The 27,393-nt window shown below is 35.2% G+C and overlaps 4 protein-coding genes across 5 annotated transcripts; 2 read left to right on the forward strand and 2 right to left on the reverse strand.

Moving 5' to 3' along the window:
- Window positions 1-1,308: 1,308 nt before the first annotated feature.
- Window positions 1,309-7,585, forward strand: LOC18596839 (strawberry notch protein (DUF616)). Its single transcript, XM_088807248.1, has 9 exons — window positions 1,309-1,950; window positions 2,559-2,825; window positions 2,948-3,161; window positions 3,288-3,397; window positions 3,484-3,683; window positions 3,952-4,055; window positions 4,293-4,480; window positions 4,571-4,770; window positions 5,511-7,585. The coding sequence occupies exons 1-9, from the start codon at window positions 1,707-1,709 to the stop codon at window positions 5,742-5,744; spliced, it is 1,761 nt and encodes a 586-aa protein (XP_088663374.1). The 5' UTR covers window positions 1,309-1,706; the 3' UTR covers window positions 5,745-7,585.
- Window positions 6,691-8,382, forward strand: LOC18596840 (uncharacterized). 2 transcript variants are annotated; one of them, XM_088807249.1, is made up of 2 exons: window positions 6,691-7,316; window positions 7,578-8,382. In XM_088807249.1, the coding sequence occupies exons 1-2, from the start codon at window positions 6,892-6,894 to the stop codon at window positions 7,636-7,638; spliced, it is 486 nt and encodes a 161-aa protein (XP_088663375.1). In that variant the 5' UTR covers window positions 6,691-6,891; the 3' UTR covers window positions 7,639-8,382. The 2 variants fall into 2 exon arrangements, with proteins under 2 accessions (XP_088663375.1, XP_017978769.1); XM_018123280.2 differs by having other exon boundaries at window positions 6,695-7,585.
- Window positions 8,383-9,979: 1,597 nt separating this feature from the next.
- Window positions 9,980-15,699, reverse strand: LOC18596841 (linoleate 13S-lipoxygenase 3-1, chloroplastic-like). The gene is made up of 9 exons (XM_007025550.3): window positions 15,209-15,699; window positions 14,442-14,704; window positions 14,114-14,351; window positions 13,694-14,020; window positions 13,493-13,578; window positions 13,280-13,387; window positions 11,484-11,785; window positions 11,109-11,372; window positions 9,980-10,999 (listed from the first exon to the last, which is right to left on the reverse strand). The coding sequence occupies exons 1-9, from the start codon at window positions 15,591-15,593 to the stop codon at window positions 10,243-10,245; spliced, it is 2,730 nt and encodes a 909-aa protein (XP_007025612.3). The 5' UTR covers window positions 15,594-15,699; the 3' UTR covers window positions 9,980-10,242.
- Window positions 15,700-19,414: 3,715 nt separating this feature from the next.
- LOC18596842 (lipoxygenase 3, chloroplastic-like) lies at window positions 19,415-26,018 on the reverse strand. Its single transcript, XM_018123203.2, has 9 exons — window positions 25,664-26,018; window positions 23,023-23,291; window positions 22,569-22,806; window positions 22,049-22,384; window positions 21,854-21,942; window positions 21,621-21,728; window positions 20,920-21,221; window positions 20,571-20,837; window positions 19,415-20,460 (listed from the first exon to the last, which is right to left on the reverse strand). The coding sequence occupies exons 1-9, from the start codon at window positions 26,016-26,018 to the stop codon at window positions 19,704-19,706; spliced, it is 2,721 nt and encodes a 906-aa protein (XP_017978692.2). The 3' UTR covers window positions 19,415-19,703.
- Window positions 26,019-27,393: the final 1,375 nt, after the last annotated feature.

Below are 27,393 nucleotides of genomic sequence, written 5' to 3' on the forward strand. Positions count from 1 at the left end.
GATTCCATGTATTATTTCCACAATTAACAAGCACTAGTTAATATTAAATATTAATTAATTAAGGATGTAATAAAATAGAAATATCAGAAATAAACATTTCACTCCAAACATGATTGAAGCATAAGATATTGATTTTTTTTTGGTTTAAAATAGATTTATGTTTAAAGTAAATTTATAACAAGGCTTGAACCATGCATGTGTCCTCCCCCATTTTTCAGTATTTGAAGTAGAAAACATGACCATCCATCTAGCACAAAAAAAAAAAATTATTTGTATAATGTCTAAGAAAGCCAAATTATCCACAAAATTGGCTTTCAAGGTTAATTAGGAATTTTTTAAAAAATAAATGTTACGTAACAATTCAGTTTAATTATCATTAATTCAATGACTTTTCGAATCTAAATCATATAATGCTCATTTAGACATTTATATAAATTTTTAACAATTACAGTCATGCTTAATAATACCAAACTTTAACAATACCCTTTTTTGCAATAAAAAGAGAGAAAAATTACTTTAAGTAAAACTTTTTTTAAGTCCTCCACTGTGTAAAATGGGTGAACTGTCAAACCTGCTAATGTCAGATTAATTCAAAATTAGTCAACAAAAGTTGCCTAAAAATATTATTAATTCACCCTTCAAACCCAAGTCTGGGATGAAGGTCTGGCCAGCAATTATATTAAAAACCTGGTGCCGGTGATAAAGCATATTCAAAGATGTTTTTACAGACCCAAAATTAAAGTAATTATTCCAAAATATGGAGGCAACTTGCCTCATTGATGTTAATAGAAAATAATTAGCCATTGAAATTAAGGCCCTCCCTCCCATTCCTTTTCAATGTATTCATGGATGATCCCCTTTGAAAACCATGGCTGACTGAAAGCAATGGTTAAAAATTTTTTATTACATGTGAAAACAAAGCTGAAACAGTGACAGTAAGATAAACAAGGAAAGAGAGAGACAGTTTTAATTTCCCAACAAGAGCAGAAACGTCAAGCTTGATGTGTTCAGTCTGTTTACCAAATAAAACATTTGCTTGATCGGCGTACTGTTGTCTTATGTTTTAATCCAACCTGCAAAAACATTTTTCATTGGAAATTAGTTTGACAAATGTCTTGCTTGGAAATACGGTTAGGCTTTATTTTATTACTGAAAAAGCCAAAATGTTAAACCATCACCGTCCGATTGTTTGACATCATGGAGCACATGGAGCAGATTGACCTATCAGGATTTAATTATATGTCACATTCACGTCATCAATTGGTCATATTATAAATATTACTATGAATTTTCCCCATTTCCGCAATATCCACTCCCATACAAAAGCTTGTAATAAGAGAGATAAAAATTATATTTTTAACTCGAAAATTGTGATCTGAGATTTGATCAAAGAAAACCCCACTTCCCTTGATTTCATAAAACCCTTATCAACCAATCAAAAACTGAAAAACCCAGGTTCGCTTTTCTTCATTTATTTTTTTGAAAACTTTTTGATTATTGAACTGCATTTTACTTCAATTTGGGTGGCCCCCAAGAGTCGTGTGAGCGGCTTGTTTTTGTTGAAGTGGGATTTTGTTTTTTGTTGAGTTGTTTTTTGAGTGATGAAGTTATAGGATTTAATCTTTTTTGTTGGGTTGATCATTTCATAGAGTTAAAGAAAGTTTGATGAGAGAAGTGAGATTGGGGTTGCTAATAAAGAGGAGGCAATGACTGGAGGGTCATTGGGGATTCGTTCTGGGAGTTATGGGTCTTTGGACAAACAGCTGCAAAACGGTGTTTTGCCAATTCAAGCGCCTTCAGCAACAAGAACTAAGCCTTCTAAAATGTTTAAGGAAAAGGAGACATTGGTTCATTGGATCTGTAAGTTTGCTGGCCGCAAAAAGGTTGGAATGCTGCTCCTTTGTGCAATCTCCGCTGCCGTCTTTGTTTGGGTCTTATATGTTGGCAAAGGTTGGTTTTTTCTTTATTTCTCTTCATTATTGGATCGGTCATAGTGAATTTTAGGAATGAAGTGATAGTGAATTAGTGATTCTTAGGCAGGTTGTTCTGATATTTTTGATGAAAGAAGTGGGGTGGGGAAAAACTATGTTTATTCTGTGCAGTTACGTTGGTTAGAGCTTAGTCATAAATTTATCGTCTTTAGTGTTTAGGTTTTGGTTAGAGCGTTTGAATTAAGAAATTGATATCTAGAGTTTTGCTCAAAGGATTCTTTTGAGTAAAGAACATAGTGCCGGCCCACTTTCTGGAGCAGAATAATATTAATGATTCAACTCAATTGAATTGCTTTTCCTTGTTGTCAACCTTGGAATATAGTTTTAAATTTTCATTTGGTTCGCTGTTTCTTATGGGTTTTATTAGTTTTGATCATGGTTAGATTCAAGCTCAAGGATAGCATGGTTTGCTCCCTCTTTATCCGCTCCTTGTTTTGCTTTTGGATGATATGTCTTTAGCTCGAGCAGGTTACTTGTTATTCTTGTTTTGGACATCTAGCTGCCAACTGGTTTTACTTGTGTGATGAAATGATATGAAAATTTGCATATATTTTGGCTTGTTTACAGGTGAAGATCAGGAAAGTGACAATGTCCCTAAGGTAAATGATAGCTTGCCTCTAAATAATTCTGGATCTCCCCTGATAAATGAAGTGCAAAGTGTCAGAATAGACAATTGGACATCTTTACCAGTCATTGTGGAAGGAACTGAAGTTAGGGTAATGCCCCCTCCTCCTCCTTCATATTTTCTGGGCTACACTCTTCCTCCAGGGCATCCATGCGCTACTTTCAGTTTACCCCCTCCACCAGCAGACAAAAAAAGAACAGGGCCACGTCGTAAGTTTTCTTTTCGTTTATAATTTTTTTCTCAATTTTTTTTAATTTAGTATTTTGACATTACTAGTTGAGGTTTTCCTCAAAATATAGTTTTTGAGTTTTCTTGATTGTTTATGATACAGCTTGTCCTGTATGTTACCTTCCTGTGGAGGATGCTATTGCCTTGATGCCAAAAGTCCCATCATTTTCTCCAGTCGTTAAGAATTTAACATATATTTATGAGGAAAACTTAAATAAAGAGACAGAATTTGGAGGTTCAGACTTTGGTGGGTATCCTACTTTAAAGCAGCGTGATGATTCATATGACATAAGAGAGTCGATGAATGTGCACTGTGGGTATGGTTGACCTCTTCTCTTTTGGGGTTAAAATTTTAAAATTGAACATGATTTGGTATTCTTAATCTTTTAAATCATATTTGCTAGTTTGTCAATTCTGATTGATATGCGTTGTGCATTTGCTAGATTTGTCAAAGGAAGCAAACCTGGCCATGGGACAGGATTTGACATTGATGACAATGATCTTCTTGAGATGGAGAAATGTCATGGAGTGGTTGTTGCATCAGCAATATTTGGTACCAGACTGTACTATATTTATTTTATTGTTCCATTCCTGTGTTGGACCCAATGAATTTTTATTGAATAATCCAATTTTTTTCAGGAGCTTTTGATATCATACAACAGCCAAAGAATATTAGCGAATATTCCAAGCAAACTATCTGCTTCTACATGTTTGCCGATGAAGAAACAGAAGCTGACTTGAAAGCTAATCGTGGTCTGGGTGAGAGTAAGAAGATTGGAGTATGGAGAATAGTTGTTGTGCGTAATCTTCCTTACACCGATGGAAGGCGCAATGGAAAGGTAAGTGTTTAAAATGTGGATGTTATGTCCTTTGAGTATAGATCAGAGTAGGGAATCCTGAGTTTAGTAGATAGTGACGATGAAATGGTCCACATTACTTGATTCATTCTGTGAGAATGGGGACCAATAAGTTTTATTTGGTTTTGGCATAACCTTACAGAAAAGAAACTGAGATAAGGCATCAACTAGATCCCGCAATATCCTTCTATATGTTAATATGCATAATAAAAGAAGCTTTATGCCTTTTGACATGTTATGCCTGTAACAGATCCCCAAGCTTCTACCACATAGGCTATTTCCCAATGCACGTTTTTCTTTGTGGATTGATGGGAAACTCGAGCTTGTTGCTGATCCATATCAAATTCTTGAGAGGTACTTTGGAATTCTGTTTACTTTCTAAATTTTACGAGATTCTTAAGTCTTATGTGTTGAGGTTGAGTCTAAAATCACATTGTAACTACTCTCATGAATTATCTGATGTCGAAAGTTTTGGCCCCTGTTTGTTAGTTTTTTTTCCAACTTAGGAATTACCTTTTTTATGTGTATTTTGCTTTAGTTGGTTTTAGAGCCAATGTTTGTTTATTCTAACTCTTTCAAGTCCTGCTTCAGGTTCTTGTGGAGAAAAAATGCAACTTTTGCAATTTCTAGGCATTATAAACGCTTTGATGTGTTTGATGAAGCTGAGGCAAATAAAGCTGCTGGCAAATATGATAATGCCTCCATTGACTTTCAGGTTGACTTTTACAAAACGGAGGGTTTGACCCCATATTCTGAGGCTAAACTTCCTATCACAAGTGGTAGGGTGCAAGATGCTTGCTCTTGTTTTATTTTGTTTGGTTATGCCTCTTTCAGCTTAATGAATTTTGCTTTAATGGCTGGCTCTGCAGATGTTCCTGAAGGATGTGTAATAATAAGGGAGCATGTTCCTATTAGCAACCTCTTTACTTGTCTTTGGTTCAATGATGTTGACCGTTTTACTTCTAGAGATCAAATTAGTTTTTCAACAGTGAGGGATAAGATTGCGGCAAAGACAAATTGGAGTGTGAATATGTTCTTGGACTGTGAAAGGCGTAACTTTGTTGTTCAGGTATTAATTTTTCTGTTTTCATTTTATGTTCTGCATTCTGAATTATGCTTAAGTAATATACTACTGGAAATTTAACAAATGGACTCCCTTTGCAACTAATAATAAAATGTTCCAGTTTAGTTTCAAAATTTCAACAATGGAACTAAGTTTTTACGTAGGGATTTTCTGAAATTGCATATGTATATACAGGAGCATTTAACTGTCACTTGAACCTAATTCTATTTATTTGTTTCTATTTCTTTGATGCATAAAGCATAATTACTGCTGTAAATTGGCCTTTTATGACAATGGCAGCCTCTCTATTTATAGCAGCTACTATCTTTCCATGATGATAAAACTATAGAATCCTCATTGAATCTCCAGTATTTTGGGTGCTTGTTTTCTTAATTGAGATATGAAATCTTTTCGTTAAAAAATTTAAAATACTTGAACCTCCAAATTTCTCGCTTTTGTTGTGCCTCACAATTGGTAAACTGTGTTTCAAACACGCTTCCATTATATTACTTGATGACTGATTCTTTCTTTCTGCGGATGCTGTGGAAAGTTGGTACCACTTGCATCACTTCCATTGTAGCCATGGTTGAATTTGCATGTAGGATTTGATAGAACCTGCAATCTAACCATCAAATGTAAATCTTCAATTCACTTGAGCAACCTACTTCGGTTTGATTTCTTGACTTGATCCCCCAACTCCCCCCTCTCCCTGATGTACTTCTCTTTCACCTGTTTGTTACTTGCAGAAACACCATAAGGAAGTTTTAGCACATTTGGCTCAGATGTCTCCTCCTACAATTTACCCTCCACCGTCACCACTATCTTTGGCCAATGATCCACCTAGACTATTTTCCCTTGAAACTTCAGGTGAAAGTATTGTCAGTACTCCACTCAGAAAGGTCTCACCAAGACGTGGGAGAGATAAGAGGTCAGGTTCTAGACGTCACCGCAAAGTTGTCAGGGGAACCGATTCAAGTTAAAAGTTTTGTTGAGGCAAATTACCATTTTTTTTCCTCCCCACTTCCAGAAACATTCATCGCGGGGCTGGAAGATCATGCAAGAGTGTTATAGTTCTGTTCCACAAAAACTACAGTCTCTCCATTTTTCCCCATCTTTTTTAACTTTGGCAATTGTCTATTTTCATTCATTTTTTGTTGTATATAGAATATAGTCCCAAATAATTATTAAAATATATATGGGGTACCACCAAATTCCTCCCGTGGTAACCCATTTTGTTGTTTCAATATGATTAGCAGCATTGTATTGGGACTCAAAATTATTTAATAGCCATCTCTATGTTCTCTCTTCATTGAAAGTCAATAAAATACAATGAAATTCACCTTAGCATTCTTCTTCCCTTGTTCTTTCTTGGGCTCTGTTTTCACTTTGCTTTATGCCCCCTGCCATGATCTCCCATTTCCCATTGAATCATTACTCTTCCAGACTTCCAGCCACTTCGAAGCAGGTAAAAGTCAGCATCAAACAGATCCCTTGAAGGCAAGGATTGTCGGCAATTGATTCATGAAGCTAGTGCTGAAATTAAACAAGAAAGAAATCAAAGCAAAATGAAGTTTGATTAAGATCTCTCCTGTCAAAATCTCTTGCTTTTATCTGTCAAACTTAAGCAATCTGTCAAGGATGAACCGCAAACATCCACGATTATGATTTATGACGTTCACAATTAGCACAACAAGGCTTGGCAATGAACAATGGCAAATTCGTATTTAAAAGGAATTTCTACTCAGCGGGGTAAGGGGATATCTAATAGAAATTTGACAAAGCTCTTTGTGAAGTCCAGTGGATGTTCTTGTCGGCACAACTTAGAATCTTCCACGTGTCCTGAAAAAGGACAGGCGGATTATTTCATGTCTCAAGGAGGGTCCCACCAGATCCTTATCTTCGGTAAAATCTCAGCAAGGCAGAATCTTCAAACGCAAAATCCGTAAATCACCATAAAACGTACGAACCCTTTTCTTTTTCAGCATCCTCCTCTTCGTTTCTGATTCCTGAAAATGAGCTTAGGGTTAGGGTTTAATTCCACTGCGACTATGGCTATTTTAACAAACCCTTAGCAACCGTTCGATCAAATTTTAAAAAATAAAAAAGAAAAAACAAAAGCCACAGAAAATGTCATCGACATCATCGTCGTCACCGTCACCGTCATCAGCAGCCTTCATGGTGATTTGTCTCCTCCACTCGGTGATCGCCTTAACGAGCGGCGCGCTCATGATGTTCCACATGAAGGAAATCTACACCTTCACACACGGGATCGAGACCGCCACGAAACTCCTTGGCTCGACCCCACATGATCAGCTCTTGATCCGGACCTCCGATTCATTCTCGGGTTTGCTCTTATTCGCCATCGGGTTTTTGTTGTTTATGGTCTCTTTTGTCAAAGACAAAGAGTTTCAGTCTTTCTTTGCCAAAGGTTGCACCGTTTTGCATGTTTTCATGGCGATGTGGAGGTTCTGGTTCGAGAGGAGAGTTGAGGATTTGGCTTGGGATTGGCTTAGACAGACAGTTGGCGATATTCTATTGGCTCTCTCTTGGGTATTCTTTTTGGTTTACTCTTGGAGAGAAAAGTATGATTAGATTTAATTTTTCTGGTTAAATTTACATGTTCATTTTTGCTTCCTCTTTCTTAAATAGCAGGTGATTTTTGATTTTGTAACTTGGAGATGTATATTTTGTGAAGTTCAGTAATTTGGGTCCTTTTCAAATGTGGTGTAAGATTAATGGGTGTGAGTCAGAATTCGAGAAAAAAAAATTTCCCCTTTGTGTTTTATTTACACTTGAAATGGTACATATGCTGATTTTAAAATTTCTTTCTTGGTATTTTTTGGGATAATTGGCAACCTATTGGCTACAGTGTGAAATGGAAGTTCAAGCCAAGTCCATTTGTTGTTGTGGTATGAATTTAGTGCAATTGGAGGGTGCTTTTTGTTCTTGTTTTCTCTTTGGGAAGCTGAGATCCTGTGCTCCTTTTATTTAGTTGCTGAGGAAGAATACTAGTGAAAGAGGTGGAGTGCAGAGGAGGTATACTATGTCTTTCTGTTGGGTGCATAGATTGGTTGCAAATGATTTGGGACATGATATCTAAGGAGTTGTTTCCTTTGTTTACTATTACCCATTTAGGAACCAGATCGAATGTAAAAACTAGTAAGTTGTAGTCGTTATGCATAGATGCGATTGATAGTACAAAAACAAACCATAGCTCACTTTTAGTATATACTTGAGGATATACAAGTGCTTAATCTGTATGTGGATATATAAGCTGAAAGCAGCATGAGGTTTAGGAAATTGCCAAGTTGGAGGTCTGTCTTGGTAGTTAGAATAGAAGTGGCAGGAAGCATGTCATGGTACTGAATTTTGAGTTGCGGAGTTCAGTTGAAACCAGGGTCTGATAATTCCTAACATCTTATTCCCATGCTATCTTTTTGTCCTTGATCTATATTATCATAAAAAATAGAATAAATACCTTTAGTTTGATCTGGATAGGAGTTTGAATTCTTTTATTTAAAGTGTATAAGATGTTTGTTGTTTTCGACCACCTGTTGGTTTGATAACTTTATGTAAGATAAAAATTCTCTCATAAATGATGCACATGTTCAGACATAATTGCAAGCTACTCAAATTATATGTACATGTTTTGTGTAAATGACATGATTGTTACTGCTATTATTCTTGCTCTAGTTACATTGATTATTTATTCATCTTCTATTCCAGTTTGGGCTTCCATATGCTAGTTAATCTCAATTCTACTGAGACTTGCCTTGATCATGTAGTACTGTAAATGATGTTCTCCTCCATTAATGCTGCCTTGAAGGTTGTTTCTACTCGGTTCTCTATGCTAACATCTTTAGTATCGTTTTCCCTCTGTTTATACGAGTTCTTCTTGGTTCAAGGTTGATTGAAAGCAACTAAAGTAGGTAAGGATTGCTGAATACTCTGTTGTTTATGACAATGAATATATATCCTTTTGGCTGTGCTTGGTGAAGATCTTGAATTCATTCAAGAAAGGACCATGCTGATTATCCACTCGTCCCTGGCATTGCCTATCATTAGCTAAAATTGCATGCATAGGATCACGGATTGCATCTGAGGCCCGTGAGAAGCTCAAGGTGCTAAGTTGGGCCTTATGCAAGCCCAAGAAAGTTGTTAAGTGGAAGGCCGGGGCCAGCATCCTCTGGAGACTGAAGCAGAAAAGTCTAGACCATTTATCCGTGACTAGAGCTGTCAATATGGATTGATCCGGTTCAATCCAACTCAAAGATTTTGTGGGTTAAGAAAATATGAATCGAGTCGGATCAATTATTTTTTATATGTACCATCAAAATCTCAATCAAATTCATCCCTTGCTAGTTCATGGTTGGGTGGGATCAGTTTATTTTTTATTTTTTTTTAAAAATTATTTTTATAATTTTATAATAAAATTATTTATAATTTAATTTATAAATTAAAATTATTAATTTGAAAAGTAAAAATTAAATATATTAAAATATATAAAATAAATAATATTATTAATAATTAAATTATTAGTTTTATATAATTAAATATATAAAATTATTTATTTTTTGATTTACAGGACTAGCTCGTTTCAGCTCATCTCAACCCATTGATTTGATGGGTTGATCTATATAGGTCTGATTTAAATATGAATGTAAATTTTTAACTTCAACTCATCTCATTTTAATAAAAAATAATTGATCAAATGGGTCAGGTCTATTTTGACAGTTATACCCGTGCCTTTGGACGGCCAGTTAGGAAAAAGGGTTCTTTGGAGTTGGGCTGTAGCTTGTATATCTGCCTCCTTCCAACAGGAGCCTAACGGCCCTGACACAATCTACATGGATTCTAAATCTCCGTCCAACAAAAGCCTAACCAATCTCAATTAAGGGAATTATATTACACATGCAAGAAGTGCTAAATCTTCAAGGCTGATGTGATGATGCTGATAGAGATCCAGTGAACAGTTTGATTAATCAATGCAGACAAGTCAAAAACCCTCTTTACATAAAATTGTGGATGACATTTCTCTTTAGGCCAAATGCGTCGGTAAGGTTCAGAGGCCGGATGTAAGTTCAGGCTTTGTCTGATGTTTTTCTGGCATAACGGCCTTCTCAGTTTTAGGATCAGATGATTTATATTGTGAGACTTAAATCCACAATGAAAAAAAAAATAAACTGATAAAAGACAGTAGAAGTCATGACAATGCTTCTGCAAAGGAATATGGAAGTGTTATTAACTGGCAGTTGAAAAATCTGATTGACTGATACAAATCAATTACCAGCCTGACCATACAGTAAACACCTATATATTATATACGAGCACTGATGTACACACAACTCTAATGCTAAGCTACCCTTAAGCTTTAGCTTGTATTGGTTGGCTCCAAACTAATTGTACTAGAATTTTTCGACTGCTGTACAAAAAATTCTCAAGATTCAGGATGAATGCTGATTCTCATGGATTTCCCATTCATATCGTTACGCTGTTAGGCACTCCTCTGCAAGTGACTCCGGGTTTTGAGGATGGCACGAGTAGCTCATAAGGAGAAACCCCAGCCCCACATCGATTTCTAAGCTTTGGATCGGCGTTTCTCTTTGCTATCTCTTTCTCTACCATTCTCATATCCATTGAAAATCTGTAGAATGCCTCAATAATCTCTGGGTCCCCTGTCCACGTTGAAAGGTCTCTCGTATCTCCTAAATACTCTTCATCCGGTGAATGTGTGGACAGAATATCAAGCACAGACATCAGAAATGTCATTTCTCGTAAACTTGGCAATGATGATACGAAGTACCCCTCCGGATCCGCAAGGAAAGTTGCGTACTCCGGATCATGCTCATTTGGCACTAGCCGCCGCATATATGATGGACGTACAGGGACATATCCGCCATAATGATACTGTCCGAAATTCAGAGCGGCATGTTCGGCTGATGCAATCCAGATAATGGTAGTGAGAATGGAGACGAGATCCTCTGGAGTCGAAAGCCTGGGCCACCAGCTTTCATGGCGGATGTCGGCATGGCCTACATTGATAAATTCATAGTACCAGGCGTTGAGTTCTGGATCAGATTGAATATGGCCTGCGCTTGGGTAGTAATACGTTACAAAGTCCCTGACCAGTTTCTCAATGGCGGCCCATATAAGCAGCCCATCATTGGCGTATGGGTAGTCTTCGATCAGTAATTTTAGGCCATGCGGCTCAGTTGGGTCTGGTTCTGCAATTCCTCTGCCCAGAAAGAAAATGAAATTCAAGTTACATTTGTTTGAGAGTAACAGCGTACTTCTAATTACGTCGGACATATATGATTCGCGTATCTAATTATACATAAGAGTACCTTCGAATGAGGTCTGCGGGGAGGGTTTCCATGTCAAAGCGCCAATTTTTGTAAGCAAAAGAAGTAATCTCCATTGAGACTTCTTTAGTGGAGAAGAGGGACTCAATAATTCCTCCCGCACTAATGAGAAGCTCACGAGCGCGTGCATTTATGTCCATTGTGTATCGCATGTGAGGACGAAGAAGCTTATGAATTGGATGCATTACACTTAAATGGCGATGTGCTGCTATAATAAATGGTTCAATGCATGCATGAGTCCGCAACCTGTACAAAGTCATGACAATCAACTCCTTTATTATAATCGAATTCTGTTCAATATAATGAAGCTAAATCAAAACTTAATCGAAATTATAATCGTTGCCATTGCATGCATACCAATGCTGAATTAGTTCATGAGCTCCAGAGTCGTTTGAGCAGACATGGGCTTTAGCTAGTTGCCATTGCCAGCAGGTGGTGGCATCAACCGGAGGGGTGATAACCTGCTTCGAAGGAATATAAGGGTTCATTGGTGGGAGACTGAGCTCAATAGCAATTGGCTTCAGAGTTCCCATTTGGGTCAAGAACAAAATTGTCCTAGTTGCATAGGCTTTTCGATCAGGGTGAGCATTGATGCTGTTGAGAAATGGAAGGTAAGTATCGTGATAGTCCAGTATGAACAGCTTATTCTTTTCCATTGCCTGTAAAAGAAATTCAAACATAAAACCATAAGTATAAGATCCCTGAATTAAAGACTAAGTAAATGCTGTAGGGAAATTATATAACATGTTTAAGAATAATGCTTCTTTTAATTAATACCCTTCTCTTATTATATGAGGAAAGATTTTCATTAAGATATTCTGCGAAATCAAAGTGACATGGTCACATGCAATGGATGATATTGTTCAAATGACAGTGGTCCAAGTTCACGTAATGCAAAAAGGAGCCGCATGTTCTTCTTTTCTAATCTAATTAACTTGGCAGAAAAACAAGACACCAGTACTTCATTGTATAGACAATTGTAGGGGAGACAAATATATGAGAAAATTGTGAGAAATGACTTTTTTTGATAAAGATATTTTAAAAATAATTATCAAAATAAATTTAATTATTTTTAATCATATTTAACTATGACTTGATAAAAAAACTTTTTAAACTATTTCAAATAAATTAAACAATTCGTCACAATTTCTCTCCATTTGTGCTTTAGATTTCTCTCTCTCACCATCTCACTTTCTTAAATTTTATCGATTTTTCTCTTCGGCATTCGTCTATTATACTTTTGATTTTTTTCTCATGCGTTTTCAGATTTCTCTTTCTTGCATATTCAAGACACCAAATAATAATTTTGACGTGCTTGGGTAGGTGACTATTTGAAAAATTCGATTTTTAGGTATTTTGGATAAAACTAAAACAGTAGAAATAATCACAGATGTATAAAATAGCTTTTAATTGAATCAATTCGGGACCTAGACACTAATAAACTCAAAATTTTGAAATTTATAAACTTAGATTTTCAAAAGAACTTTTTATTTTTATTTTTAGTCAAAGTAAGTATTTTAGATTAAAAAATTTATATTTTGATTTATGAAAACATGTTAGAAACACTTTAATAGGTTTGAAATTGTAAAAAAAAAAACAAAAAAAAATGAAAAGAATTGAGAGGATTTGAAATTTTGGTTCGTAAATAAGAATAACATTTTAGGCATTAAAGTGTAACAAAATGTTTTTGAATATATCGTGTAACAACAATATTTAACAATATTTTTTTTCAGCATGGAGTGTAACAATCTAATCATGACGTGTAACAACCTAATCATAACTTGTTACATGTTTTTGTACATGACGTGCAACAACCTAACTACGACTTGTAAGATATTTTTGTATATGACGTGTAACAACTTAATCATGATTTGTCATATGTTTTTGTACGTGACGTGTAACAACCTAATCATGGCGTGTAACAACCTAAAGCTTGTCACATACTTTTGTATATGACGTATAATAATATAGCGTGTAATTTAATTAAAGGTAATTTTATCTAACTTGATTAAAAATAATTAAAATTATAAAAAAAATTATTTTTAAAAATATCTTATAAAAGTAGTAATAGAAATCTAAAAAACTAAGATGCCGCTTCAACTCGTAAATTTAACAAGTCATTAGTCAATATCTTAGCTTTTTTTTTCCCTTACCCGTTGTACAGACATCCCATCAAGATGATGAATGATGTGTTCTTCTCTTAACGCTGACTCCTGTGGACCATAGAGAGACGGATCCAGTTTGCTTACAGGTGGGAAAACCTGAAAGAAAACAATATATGTTTGGTTAAAAATTTTTCAGTTTTTCTCTGTGTTCTTATTGAGTTGATTCTAGTGTACTGATCAATCGCAAAGAAATGGTCCTACCTTGAGCCTCTCAATACTTAAGGGGTTCATACCGGCTAGTGTTAGACGACCAAATTCATCATCTCGTAAGCAGCATGATGCATCCCCTGGAATTGAAGCAGTGTTTCAGAATTCTATACCCAGTTTCATTATTGTTCTTTATATATAAATAAATATAAAGAGAGAGATTTCTCAATTGAAGAGCAATAATTTTGTTCTTACTGGAGACAATATTTGGAGGGTCGAACCTAAAAGCATCTGCCGTGGATTCTTTGATCATCTTATTAAGCTTAATTGGGAAACTCGCTTTCTTCGGAGATTCTTTCTGCTGGGACTCATTGCAAGAATTCTCTTTGTAGAGTTCATTGATTTCAGAGAACGTTATAGCCTCACCATTAGTTGAGGAATCTTTAAGGAAAGGAAAAAAATTGTTGACCATGCCTTTCCAGCTTCCTGCATCGACTGTTTGTCTCTTCACATCTCCAAATGCTTCATCTCTTGGTACATACATTGGCAGGGATTCATTTACCGGAGCCTCTGCCCTCGGATCTGTGCCAATTTCAACAAAATTAACATTTTAATTATTTTTTATAAAAAAATAATTAATAAATTATCAATCAAGCACAATCTAATAAACCTCACCTGACTTGGTGGAAGGACGTCCGGTTCTGCAACGCCTTGGATAAGGACGATGTTGTCCTCCTAAAATCGGCCTTGCATGTTCTGTTCCTTTATCAGGATGTCCCAAGTCATTGTAAACATCATAGTCATAAATTCGATCCGATACTGCCCGAACACCCTCTCCATTGCCCCTCAGTTGCCTTAATTCTTCTTTCCTCAACACTTTGAGTCCTGCTGGCGTTTCACTTGGTAAGAATGCCTGCCATAATTCGCAAAAACCAAGTTATTTCAGCCATTTTTGCAAGATTAAATTAATCCAAAAGAAGGATAATTTTATATAAATGTTAACCTTCTTAGAAAAGAAGACCCTTTTATCCGGGTGGAGCTTCTCCGGTTGAACCCAAGAGTGACAATTAAAATGAACAAGTCCTTCGATGGTGATGCTTTCCAAATAGAACTCCTGGTTTTTGTTGCTCACGAGGATAGCTCCAGGAACCCCAAAGTTTGCATCTACCAGAAATTGTACTTCGTGGCTGACTTTGTCAGCAGTAATGTGTAGGTCTCTGGACCAGTCTAATACAGCTTCCTTGCTCACCTTTGGCCCTCCCGTCCCTTCATTGATTTCACACATCAGAAAAATGTAAACAAACCTTCATGCACGGACACGGGCAGTTGGTTTGAATGTCTTTTCATGTAAAATTGGCATGAAAGTGCATGCACCCCAAAGCTTTTCATAGATGATTCGAGCGGGATAACCATTTAGGTGGTAGCTATGCCAAAAAAGATTACGGTGGAGAGGAGTTTGTAGTTTTTCATATCTATTTTGGAGAGAGAGAGGAAGGGGCCAGACACATGAAAGGACGTTTTATCTCTTCCTCATTTTATGATGAAACTGATTGAAAGAGAAAGTAAAGAATGCGGTTGCCTTGTGTTTGCTAAGCCTTATATGTTTGACTTATCCTCACCTTCCTCATTAGACTACGTCTCGATATTTGAGTTTGTTAATAAGGTTAGATATCTTTATTGTATAATTTGCAATTGGATTTAGGTTGTTTATTTCGTTAGTCTAAAACAGAAGAGAAAGCGTTATTTGAAAATGGAAGAACCGGTGCTTACTTGGGTCAACATCAGTGCTAACAAGCTGAAGAAAAACACCTCTCTGAGTAGCATTGGCACCAGAATCCAACAAATTAAACACCATCTCCTTCATGTTTTCCTTAGCGTCATACTTAACCGTTACCTGAGCTGTGACCGTGAATTGCACTGGAATTTCCGGGATAGCCTTGGTGGAATCAAGCTCAATGAGAGTCTGCATGGGAACAGCAGCAGCAACTGCCACAACCTTTCTCAGTTGCACTACTCTCCTCTTGCATGAATTAAACGAAGAAGTAAAAGGAGAAAAGCTGTTTTGCTGCTGATGAATAAAATTGTTAGAAAGCAAAGATTTTGAAGGGAACATATCCGCTGTGGCTGAACACAAAATTTCCTTGGTTCCTGCCATTGCTCTGATGGTTATTCTTATACAATAGTTTTCACTCTCTTTTAGCAGTAGAGGCAGCCTAGCTGTAGGTAGTTAAGCAGATGACTATTGCTGGCTTCTGCTTCCAATGAAGATGCTACCCATTTTATAGACAGAGGAATTGAACCAGGATCAACTAGAAGCTAAACCAGGAAGGTCTTTGTCTCCGAGACTTCAACATCCATTAGAGATTACCAATTGTGAATCACGTGGTTATGCCACGCGCTTACATCGCTTTCAGAAGTTTACTCGGATCAATTGAATAGTCCGGTGCGCTTGTTTGTTTGTTTCTTTGTGTTATAAAAATCTGGGGTGAGGAAAATTTTCTTTCGTAATTATTTTTTTTTCTCTCGAAAATCAGAATAGTTGTATGCAAAACGATCAGATAGTATACCGGTTGCGTTTCGAAAACGTATTCACGGGTCACTACAAAACAACACATTCATGATCACACCAAACTAACATTTCCGGAGGAACAATTCAGGCAGCATGAAAGACTCATAGCTATACACTCAACCCTTCAACAAAAGTAGAAAACCAGACCTTAACTTGATTGTGGAGGCTGTTTAGTGATTATATTAATGTTGTGTATATAGATAGGGTACTGAATGAGAAATTGCTGTATACATTTAACGTATTGATCTGGCGGTCCGCAGAAATCCCCCAGGATCCTTGATGTACTGCAGGATATTTGTCTTGCAGTGCTCTGCTCAGAGGTTTGAGCTCATTATGGTCCCAGGTGTGGCATAAAGAAATAAAACCTCCCCTGTTTTTGATTGGCCAATGGCCTGTTGAATGAATCCCAGCTTTTCAACAAAAAGAAAAAAACTTGTTTATGTTATAAAAATTTGTGGTGAGCGGATTTTTCTTTCATAATTTCAATTGTCTAATTATGTGTTAAAGAATCAATTAAAGTGCATGACATTACTTGAATCTAACTTGAACACAAAGGGGCGCACCCACCTATATGGGAGTGATATTACATGACACCATAAAATTAGAAAAAATATTTATTTATTATATTATTGATTTAGAGCTTTATATATTTAATAATATTAAAAAACTTATTAATTTTTGTGTAGTTTTATATAGAGTGGAGTCCAAAGGTAAATTTTATTCAAAAAAATTTATATATTAATATTTAAATGCTACATGAAAAGATAAAAAAAAAATTCTTCTATAATTTAATATTTTATAAAAAAAAAAAAGTCAAAACCTAAACTGCTCTTTCTCTCTAAAAATTGAAGTCTTATTTTCTTCTTCTCAGTTTTTCACTCTTTCAAAATAACTCAATTAAGCTTTAATTGTAAATAATTTTCAACTCAAATTAAGTTTTTAAATGCTTCATGTCTAAATATATTTTGATTAATTTGATAGTTCGGATTCAAAATTATAATCTAACTAATCGAAAATAATATTACATATCAAATAATATCTTAAAATTATGAGTTTTTTTTATTTATCTTGTAGATATTAATTATTTGATTTTTACATGTAATTTTATGCGGTTTGTGAATATTTATATTTAGTTTTGATTAATAAACAGAAAATTGTTATGCAATTTTTTCAAAATATGAAAAATCATCGTGAACAATTATAATGTATTTAGATGTTTTTATTTTGAAATATTAAATTAATGCATTGAATTTATATTGACAATCAAGTATGAACCGACCCTTTCATGTCCTAAACCTTTTCCTCCCATGACATTGTAAGGCATTAAAAGTCATCTAAATCACGTCATTCAATTGTAGCAGTGTAGGTGCCTCCCTACCTAGGTTTAGTTGTAGCAGTGTCGATGCCTCCCTACCCAGGTTCAGTTGTGTTCCACTACGTACTGTCTAAAGCCTCTGTGGGAACTATTTTAACCTTTCAAGAGGACTTACAATTTTATTTATATATATTAAGAAAAAGTCTAAATTAGAAAAGGAGTTTTCTAATTACCTTAAATCTTAATCCTCTTAACTAAGATTATAACCTCTAGGAAAGCATTGATCGATAAGTTATAATATTTCTTTTTTATACTATTAGTAAATTTGACTTTGTAACAATTTTTTTAAAAAAGTTAAACTTGAATAATTAATGAAAAATTATCTATTTGATTAATCTAAGGTATTTTTTGTTCTTTTTGTCAATATTTTTCCACTTCAAAGGCAAAAGATAATTCATAAAAAATTAATTTGCAATTAAACCTAAGACAATTAATTATAAAAATATTTCACAACCCAAAACTTAAAACCCTTTTTACCAAGTGAAGTCTGGATGATTTGGATAGACCTCCTTTATGGCTTTATTGTCATATATTTGTTTTTTTTTTTTTTTGTGACTTCATTTTCTTGTTTTTTGGCAGTAATTTGATTTTAATGAAAAAAAGGTTGAAAATTGAAAAAGCATGGATCACATTCTACCTATGTCTCTGTATATGTTCCAAATTCACGCGTTTCTCCAAGGTAGTATGTCGTCTCAATCACGTATGGTCCAACTCATACATGTTTCATCTTAAAAAATCAAGAAAAAGCAATTTATAATTAAAAAAAGAAAAAAAATAAAAAAGGAATTATTTGGAGTAATACATCGTATACAAAATCAAATTTAAAACGATCAAAATTACGTGTCGTATATGAAGCTCAAATTTAAAATGCTTAAAGTCACATTTTTTTAACCTAAAATTGATGTGAATTTTAGAACTGTTTTTTTATAATTACATTGTCAATATAACTTTTAATATATGTTATTATATCTTATTCATAATACTATAATTAAAAATTTGTATAATACAATTGAATCTACAAAAGTGAAATGAAAAATATACAAAAAAATGTTAATAAAAATATTTTTAGCATTCTAACCCCATAAGCAATCACATTAGTTACATAATATCGACAAATATTTATTAACCCGCACCAAAATATAAATTAATATATGTATAGTCTGTTTAATAAGTAAATTTAAACAACTCCATTATCAAATTCCAATAATTGTAAAATCGTTTTTATAATAAAAAACATTTTTTTTTGAAAATTCGGGTTACGTAATTTATTTTTCAAAACTATTATACGTAAAAATTGTGAGGCACTCATTTTCTGTGCAATACACAAAAAAACAGACAACATTTTTATCGAAACACGGCTGTCAAATTGACCACATCCTTGTTTGTTTTAAAGCCTAGGCTATCACGAGGAAAGTTCAACTGTTCCGACTTCCGCGTGAAAGAAGAAAAAACAAACATTTTTTTTGCCTGTGATCAGAATTTCATGACAAGCATATAACTTTTATGATATTTATCGGTTCAATAAACGTGGTTGTTTTTTTTTTTCCAAAAAAAAAACGTGGATTTAATTTTATTTTATACCCCAAAAATAGAGAAAGAACTTGGATAAATGTGAACAAACTTTTTTGTCAAATTTTATAAATAGACTAATTGAAATTCTGATTTGGTACAAATTAAAAAGGTTTTTTTTTTCTTGATATAAAGATTAAAGCCTGGTTTTAGCAATTAGCCTATGTAAACATATTGCAAAAATTAAATTAAAATGAAAAATTTCAAATATATATCAAATAGTGCTTTAATTAATTTCTTATTTGATCATTTTATTCATCATATTCCAATTAACAATCTCTAAACTTTGAAGCCTCGGTTAAGATTTTCCTCTGTGGCTTGGCTTGTTGATACATAAAAGAAGGCGGCAAGGCAAATTACCAAACACAGACAAAAGGCAAAATCCCTTCCACAATCTTAATTTAATTAATGTCCAAGAAATGAATGAGAAAAAAACAAAGGAAGAAGTGAGAAGGAGAAATTTTAATTACACCAACTTTATGAGAAATAATAATGAAACCTAAGTCCACAATTGAAAAAAGAATATGGGATGGATAAATTACAAAAGAAATCATGATAATTTAATGCCATAATAAATATATATGAAATACTTAAGCTTGACTGTATTTTGTTTCCGGGATTACTGCTTAATTTTATAGCTTCCTAGGCTGTGGTCGATTCTTGGTTCTGATAAAATTGAATTTCTCAACTGCTATCAACAACCTGAAACAGTCAGGAAAAATTGTAATTTTTTCTGAGTTGATCAATAATCTTCAAATTGATGCACTGGTAGGCACTCCTCTACAAGTAGCTCCAGGTCCTGAGGATGGCAAGAGTAGCTCATATGGTGAAACGCCAGCCCCACATCTATTTCTAAGCTTTGGATCAGCATTTCTTTTTTCTATCTCTTTCTCTATCCTCCTCATCTCCATTGAAAATTTGTAGAAGGCCCCGAGTATTTCAGGATCCCCTGCCCAAGTTGAAAGGTCTTTTCTATCTCCCAGATACTCTTCATCAGCTGAATGTGTGGAAAGTATATGAAGCACAGATATGTAGTGCAACATTTGAGATAAACATGGCAATGATGCCAAGAAATACCCCTCTGGATCTGCAAAGAAAGATGCATGGTCCGGATCATGCTCATTTGGCAATAGTCGCCGCATAAATGGTGGGCGAACTGGGAAGTATCCACCATAGTGATACATCCCAAAGTTCACTGCTGCATGGTAGGCTGATGCAACCCAGATAATGGTGGTGAGGATGGAGACAAGATCATTTGGAGTTGAGAGTTTGGGCCACCAGCTAACATGGCAAATATCAGCGTGGCCTACATTGATGAATTCGTGATACCAGTTGTTGAGTTCTGAATCGGATTGAATACTACTTGCCTCTGGGTAGTAGTAATTGACATAGGTTCCAACAAGTTCCTCAATGGCAGACCATATGAGCAACCCATCATTTGCATATGGGTAGTCTTCGATAAGTAGCTTAAGTCCGTGTGGCTGGGTTGGGTCTGGTACTGCCATTCCTCTGAACAGAAATAAGATTTAGACTTAAGAGTTGTATTTTCGGAAATTATTATAGAGACTACTTTAACTTTTTCATTAATCCCTTATGAAAGGAGAGCTTAGTGTATTTACCTTCTAATGAGGTCTGCAGGAAGGCTTTCCATGTCAAAGCGCCACCAATTCTGATATACGGAAGCAGTAATCTCCATTGAACACTCTGCAGTAGAAAGGTGGGACTCAATTATTCCTCCAGCACTGAGGAGAAGCTGGCGACCCTGTGCATTTACATCCATTGTGTATCGCGTGTGGGGATGAAGAAGTTTGTAAATAGGATGCATTACACTTAATTGCCGGTGTGCTGCTATGATTAATGGTTCCAGGCATGCATGAGTCCTCAACCTGCAAATCGTTCAGTTGTAGTTGAAAATTAATGGATAGTATTATAACAACTATTGGAGCTAAAGTAGGCTTGCAAAAATACCAATGATGAATCAGTTGATGAGCACCCGCATCGTTTGAGCAGACATGGGCTTTGCCTAGTTGCCACAACCAGCGGGTGGTGGCGTCAACTGGAGGAGTAAGAACACGCTTTGCTGGTACATTCTGGTTCTTCTCTGGGAGGCTGAGCTCAATAGCAATTGGCTTTAAAGATCCCAAATGCGTCAAGAGGAAAATCGTCCGAGTTGCATAGGCTTTTCTGTTCTGATGAGCATTTATGCGGTTGAGAAATGGAAGGTAAACATCATGGTAGTCCAATATAAACAATTTACTCTCTTCTAGTGCCTGTAAAAGAAGTTCAGATATAAAAACATAGGATCCATGAACAATAATGTAGAAGAATTGTATTGCTTTTTCTTCTTTCCTTCTCCAAAATATGGATTTATTAGAAAAAGAAAACCAAAGTACAGAGTCAGGACTAGAAACGAACACTAGCATTCAAAAAGAATCTGCAAAACAACTACTACCACCAAATGAACCACACGATAATATCGAGACAAAAGAATCAAAATATTACAGGCAGGGAAAGAGAAACAACAGGCATCAAAATTTATGTATGAAATGTAGATTGATCTTGTATCTGTCAATTAGCAAATGAGCATGGCTATAGCTCACAAAATGGTTCTGGAAATTCAATCAAGCAAGTTGATTGGTTTTCTATTTTCCTTGAATCTCTTTCCATACCTGTTGCACAGACATCCCATTAAGGTGGCATACGATGTGTTCTTCTCTTAATGCTGAATCTTGAGGACCATGGATGGAGGGATCCAGTTTGCTTACTGGTGGAAAGACCTAAGGGAAACACATTTTCAGCAAAAAATTTTCAAAATTTCCTTTTTTTTTTCTGTCTTGTCATTGAATTGTTCTTTTAGTACTAACCAATTAATAGTAGCAAATTAAGAATCGATTCTTCTCACCTTGAGCCTTTCTATGCTTAAGGGGTTCATGCCAGCAAGTGTTAGACGTCCCAATTCATCATCTCGTAAAGAACATGATGGATTATTCCCTGAAATTGGAGCAGGATCATGTTTCATTTTGAAGAATTTCATTCAGAAGCATTGGACTGCCCCAATTCCAATACATTAATTAAAGAGCAAGAAATTGGTGCTTACCGGAAACGATCTTTGGAGGGTCAAACTTGAAAATATCTTGTACAGATTCATTGATTATCTTATTAAGCATTCTTGGCAAATGAGCCGTCTCCCGAAATTGATTCTTTGATTTGAGTTCAAAGGGTGCACTCTCTTTATAGAGATCATTAATGTCAGAGAAAGTCCTGATAACATCACTATTAATTGAGGCCGCCTCTTTCACTGAAGGAAGTAGACTGCGAAGCATCAACTTCCACTTTCCTTCAGTGACTGCTGCTATTTTCAAATCCTCAAACGCTTCGTCTCTTGGTACATACTGTGGCATGTATCTAGTTACAGTGGACTCCGCATTCACATCTGTGGCAATATGTGAGAAAACCAACATCTTTAGTTAAGCTCAAAGCATTGAAATAACGAAATAAAAAACAAAATTAGGCTACACCTGAACATTTGGTTCAGCAAGATTCGAATCCCTTTCTCTCATATCAAAGAAAAAGAAAAGACGAACAGATATAGGCTTGGGAGAAGAACATATATTTACCTGAATTAGCTGGAGGACGTCCAGTTCGGCAGCGTTTTGGATAGGGCTGAGTTCGGCCTCCTAGGATTGGCCTTACATATTTAGCTCCTTTATCAGGACATCCTAAGTCATTATAAATATCGTAATCATAAATTCTATCTGACAGAGTCCTAATACCCTCTCCATTACCCCTTAATTGCCTTAGATCCTTGTCTCTGAGCTCTTTTAGTCCCACCGGCGTGTCATTAGGTAAATATGCCTGCCGTATCCACAACAACATTGCAAAATTAAACCATTTCTGCCCAACATATATATATATATATATATGCTTTTGTTTCTAAAATGGAAGAGAAATTTAGCCAAGAAATATTTTACCAAGCGAAGCAAAGGTCAGCCAAAAAATTCGCCACCTAAGGAAATTTTAACAAGTATTTAACATGGAACGTAAGCTTTTTGTTATAAATTAAATTTGAACCTTGTTAGAAAAGAAGATCCTTTTCTCTGCCTGGATGTCCCTATCTGGTTGAACCCAGGAGTTGCAATCAAAATGGACAAGTCCTTCGATGGCAATGCTTTCCAGATAGAACTCCTTGTGATATTTGTTAGTCACGATAATGGCTCCAGGGACCCCAAATTTTGCATCTACCAGAAATTGAACTTTGTGGGTGACTTTATCAGCATTCACTTTCAGATTTCTGGGCCACTGGAACATAGTTTCCTTGCTCAGCTTTGGCTTCCCCAACTCTTCAAAAGTTAAAATTAATCAAAGTTAGAGAGACAGTCAAAGGCAAAATTAGCTAGCACATAGTTGAACTAGTGTTGACATTAACCTCAAAAGAAAAGTGTAAAGAGATATGGAAATAAAAGAAATCTTGCTGCTTAATCATTAGATTGAATTATTTCATCTTTCAAAGCAGATTGTTCATCCGATATTAGACAATTGCATGCACGGTTAAAGCTAATACTTGCGTGCCGCCTTTAGTGGCAGTTTAACACATGTGCAAGCTTAACTTAAGTCCTTACCAGCCATTACTCTTCTCAGCTAATGTATTTACGTGTTGTTATGCATGGTTAGTTCTTAATGCATTTTAACACGTCTTATGCATGTAACAAGTGTTGTAGGCTATTATCCACATATTAACTTATTGTAATTAAATGCCTTTAGCAACAACCAGTAATTAAATGGATGAACTTTAATTATTTGTTAAGCATACTTTGTTCATCCTTGTTTTTCTTGCCTGTAATAGAGGCTGCATCATATAGCCATATCTCGACTTCTCTTAAAACACAACATGGTATTAGAATCCAATTTGAATTCTTAAGATACCAAAACTCTGAATATCACCACAAAACCCTCCAAACAACAACCTGTCCTTTGACTATGACAAATAGTAGTACCTTTTCTCATCAAACGACACCAATCTTTAATGGAGTCAGCTACTCTATTTGGTCTGAAAAAATGAGAGCCTAGATAAGGGCCTACAACCTCTGGAGTGTGGTTGAAGCAGGAAATAAATAAAATGCATGTCTTGAATCCATTAAAGGAGTTTGAAGTCCTGAAGATGAAGGACAACGAAGATGTGAAGGAATGCAGGAGAAAATCTGTCTAATGTGTCCATACTTGAGAAATTGGAAGCTAAAATCTCTTCATTGAAAGAGACAAAAGATCTCTCCAAATTGACACTTAAGTCGTGACTGCACTCCAAGCTATAGAGCATAGGAAAGCAATATGCATGGACAGCAACACAGAAAATGTTTTGACAATCAAGTTCAAAGACAAGGGTGCTTTCCGGAAATCCTTTGAACAAAAAAGGGCATGCAATGAGTTTGGACACGTAGAGAAGGTTTACAAGAACAAACTTGAGACACAAGAAAAGCCAACTCAGACAGAAGAGAAGGCTAATGCAGCAGAAAAATATTTGTTCAGGGTTATGACCAAAATCAAAGTTCCATCTTCTGAGAAATGAGTTGATGCATCGCATGCAAGTATTAAAGAGAAGTGTTGAAGCTAATACTTGCAGGCTGCCTACAGCAGCCGTTTAATACGTGTGCAAGCTCAACTTAAGTCCCTACGAACTATTACTCCTCTTGGCTAAAGTATTTACGTGTTGTTATGCATATTTAGTTTTAATGCATTTTAACATTTGTTTTATGCATGTAACCAAGAGTTGTAAACTGCTATCCACATATTAACTTGTTGTAATTAAATGCCTTTAGCAATTAGTAATGAAATAGATGAACTTTAGTTCTTAGCGAATTTTGTTCATCCTTATTTTCCTTACCTGTAAAAAAGGCTGCATTATACAGCCATATCTCGACATCTCCAAAAACACAACACGCACCAAAAAAATCAAAACCTCTGTCTTTTCCTTTGTTCATAGTTCTTTCCCCCAATAATAAAGGTAACAGTTTCATTCCTTTTTCCTACTAGTACCCTATTTTCCTTCTTTTTTGTATCTTCTACCAATGACAATATTTATTCTGTGTTCAGAATACAGTCCTGGTAGCTGGTAAACTATGGAAAAACATTTAACCTGGTGGGGTCTGACTTTGGGGAGTGGGGCAGGGCTGACAGGCGGTTGTTTCAAACTTCAATTGCATTAACATCTACACTCTTTCGTATTTGAATCTTATATATTTGTCAGAAGGGACATTTAAAATTGTTGCAAGTTGTACACAAGAAGAGGAAGGTCCTGCTGTTTTTTTTTCCTTTTCTTCTTTATGGGGTGTGAAAGCCTGGAAATGCGTTGTCAATTCAAAATCATTCACGTCAGGTTGGCGACTCAGAGAAATTAATTACTAGTAAACTTGACCATTGGTTATCGGCCAACCCTTTTGTAAGACCTAGCGGTGAGCCTTTCCTTGTAGCTGCGGAGAGCCAAACCGTCTCCGCACCGTCGTGCCAACTACTGCACATCCGGAAGTACTACTCCAAATTTGCCAGCGGAAAGACAAACGAAGAATAAGAGAAAAAACTAAAAGAAGGTAATGGCCCTATGTTAACGACAGAAACAGGAAGGTGACAATGTTTGCTTTGTGCTTAAAGTATTCCCTTAAAATTTTCTTTCAGTTTGTCGACAAGCAAACCATTAATTGAGAAAGAAAACGGTGCTTACTTGGGTCAACTTCAGTGCTGACAAGCTGTAGAATAACACCTCTCTGAGCAGTATGACCGCCGGAGGCTAACCAACGAAACATCATATCCTTGACATTTTCCACGGTGTCATGCTTGACAGTTACCAGAGCTTTCACCTTCAATTGCACTGGAGTTTCGGCCTTGATAAGAGCTGCTGCCATGGGAGCTGCAACCACCTTCCTTGCTTGCACTAACGTGCTCTTGCGCGAGTAAGGCAAAGAGTGAGGAGAAGAAACGTAGTTCTGCTGGTGGCGGCGGAAATGGCTACAGGGAAAAGATTTTGTAGGGAGTTTGTCTATTGTGAGTGAACCATAGATGTCCCTGGTACCTGCCATGACTTCTTAAATATAATTTCCAAAATTAACGTGAGAAGATGATGCTCGCTGATTCAAGTTTAGTTTGCCTCCCGTTTTATATGTTGCAAAGGTGATCCATTAATAAACTCGGTGGGACGAACTGCGTTTTCCTTTTTTCTGTAATATTGATCACACACAAAATATTTATCCTAGTTACTTTTCCCTACCATAATCTAACTTTTTAAAATAGACAATATATATATATATATATAGTTAAATTAAATATTCATTTATATCAAAATTTTTAAACTTGACCGTTAAATTGATTGAAAATTCTGAATTATTTTATAATCAAACTAAATTTTGGGTAACCAATGCTACCATATTACATCTCTACTGCTTTGTCTTTCGGATGGATTTCATACTTATATCACATTCAATTTTGATGCTTTTTACTTACAGTAACAGATTGAAATGTAAATAACTTATTATTATATATATGAGTATCCGTGACTATCCGACCTGATAATATTGGATCCGAGTATCTTATATTCAGTTATAAAGTAGATTTGGATAAGGTTTTTAATACTCAATTCGAGTTTGGGTAGGTTTCGAACATCACTTTTAGAATACCCTAAACCTGACCCAATTATACATATATATTAATATTATATATAATATTTCAAAAATTTATAATTTGTAAGATTCAGATCTTTATTCTCCTTTTCTTCAACACAACTTTTGTTGTCTTATTTGACTTTTTTTTGTAAACTAATAAATATAAAATTAATTTTTATATAACTTTTAATTTTTTAAATTATTGTTTGAGTTATTTAATAGAGTATTTAATAGATTTGGGTAATTAAAAGATATTATTGTATTATTACAGTTCAGTTTTGAATTATGTTTTACGACTTTATCCAAGTTTGAATAAAATTTGAATACTTTTATATTTAAATGGATAGAATCAGGATCAAGTATCTTAAAAAAAAAAATGGATACCTTACCCTCACTGCTTTCTTTGACAAATATTTTTTTTCAAAGGCTTTTTTTTTTTTTATAAATGTGGCTTGTTCGTAATTATGCTCATTGAATGAAAAGAGATCAATTTTCAGTCGTGCATAATAGTTTAATTAATGTTCTTTAAAAAAATTACTGTAATTAATGTTTTCCTTTTATATATATATATATATATATATATATACTATAAAATAAAATAATAACAGGTTGTAAATGTAACCTTTCTTCGTGTACCTACTTGCAAATTGACCCATAATAATAGAATGTCTAAAAGGAACCCAACTCGCAAAACAAGCCGCTACTCCATTTTTTTGTTTATTATTTTTTTCTTCAGTCAATTGGTGTCATTTTATTGGACACAAATTGACATTACACAACCACGGGCATTGCCACA

This window comes from Theobroma cacao, chromosome 6 (genome assembly GCF_053813885.1).
Source record: "Theobroma cacao isolate CCN51 chromosome 6, ASM5381388v1, whole genome shotgun sequence".
NCBI lineage: Eukaryota > Viridiplantae > Streptophyta > Magnoliopsida > Malvales > Malvaceae > Theobroma > Theobroma cacao.

Bases quoted from the DNA above. Each gene is read 5' to 3' on its own strand.
- LOC18596839 (XM_088807248.1), top strand. From the start codon at position 1,707: ATGACTGGAGGGTCATTGGGGATTCGTTCTGGGAGTTATGGGTCTTTG. The intron at 2,826-2,947 runs GTAAGTTTTCTT...TTTATGATACAG, and splicing joins AAAAAGAACAGGGCCACGTC to CTTGTCCTGTATGTTACCTT. The intron at 3,684-3,951 runs GTAAGTGTTTAA...TGCCTGTAACAG, and splicing joins ATGGAAGGCGCAATGGAAAG to ATCCCCAAGCTTCTACCACA.
- LOC18596840 (XM_088807249.1), top strand. From the start codon at position 6,892: ATGTCATCGACATCATCGTCGTCACCGTCACCGTCATCAGCAGCCTTC. The intron at 7,317-7,577 runs ATTCTTTTTGGT...TACATATGCTGA, and splicing joins CTATTGGCTCTCTCTTGGGT to TTTTAAAATTTCTTTCTTGG.
- LOC18596841 (XM_007025550.3), bottom strand. From the start codon at position 15,593: ATGGCAGGAACCAAGGAAATTTTGTGTTCAGCCACAGCGGATATGTTC. The intron at 14,352-14,441 runs GTTAACATTTAT...GAATTATGGCAG, and splicing joins GGGTCTTCTTTTCTAAGAAG to GCATTCTTACCAAGTGAAAC. The intron at 13,388-13,492 runs GTAGGACCATTT...GTTTTCTTTCAG, and splicing joins TAAGTATTGAGAGGCTCAAG to GTTTTCCCACCTGTAAGCAA.
- LOC18596842 (XM_018123203.2), bottom strand. From the start codon at position 26,018: ATGGCAGGTACCAGGGACATCTATGGTTCACTCACAATAGACAAACTC. The intron at 20,838-20,919 runs GTATTTTTGCAA...AACGATTTGCAG, and splicing joins CATCAACTGATTCATCATTG to GTTGAGGACTCATGCATGCC. The intron at 20,461-20,570 runs GTAAATACACTA...ATTTCTGTTCAG, and splicing joins CCTGCAGACCTCATTAGAAG to AGGAATGGCAGTACCAGACC.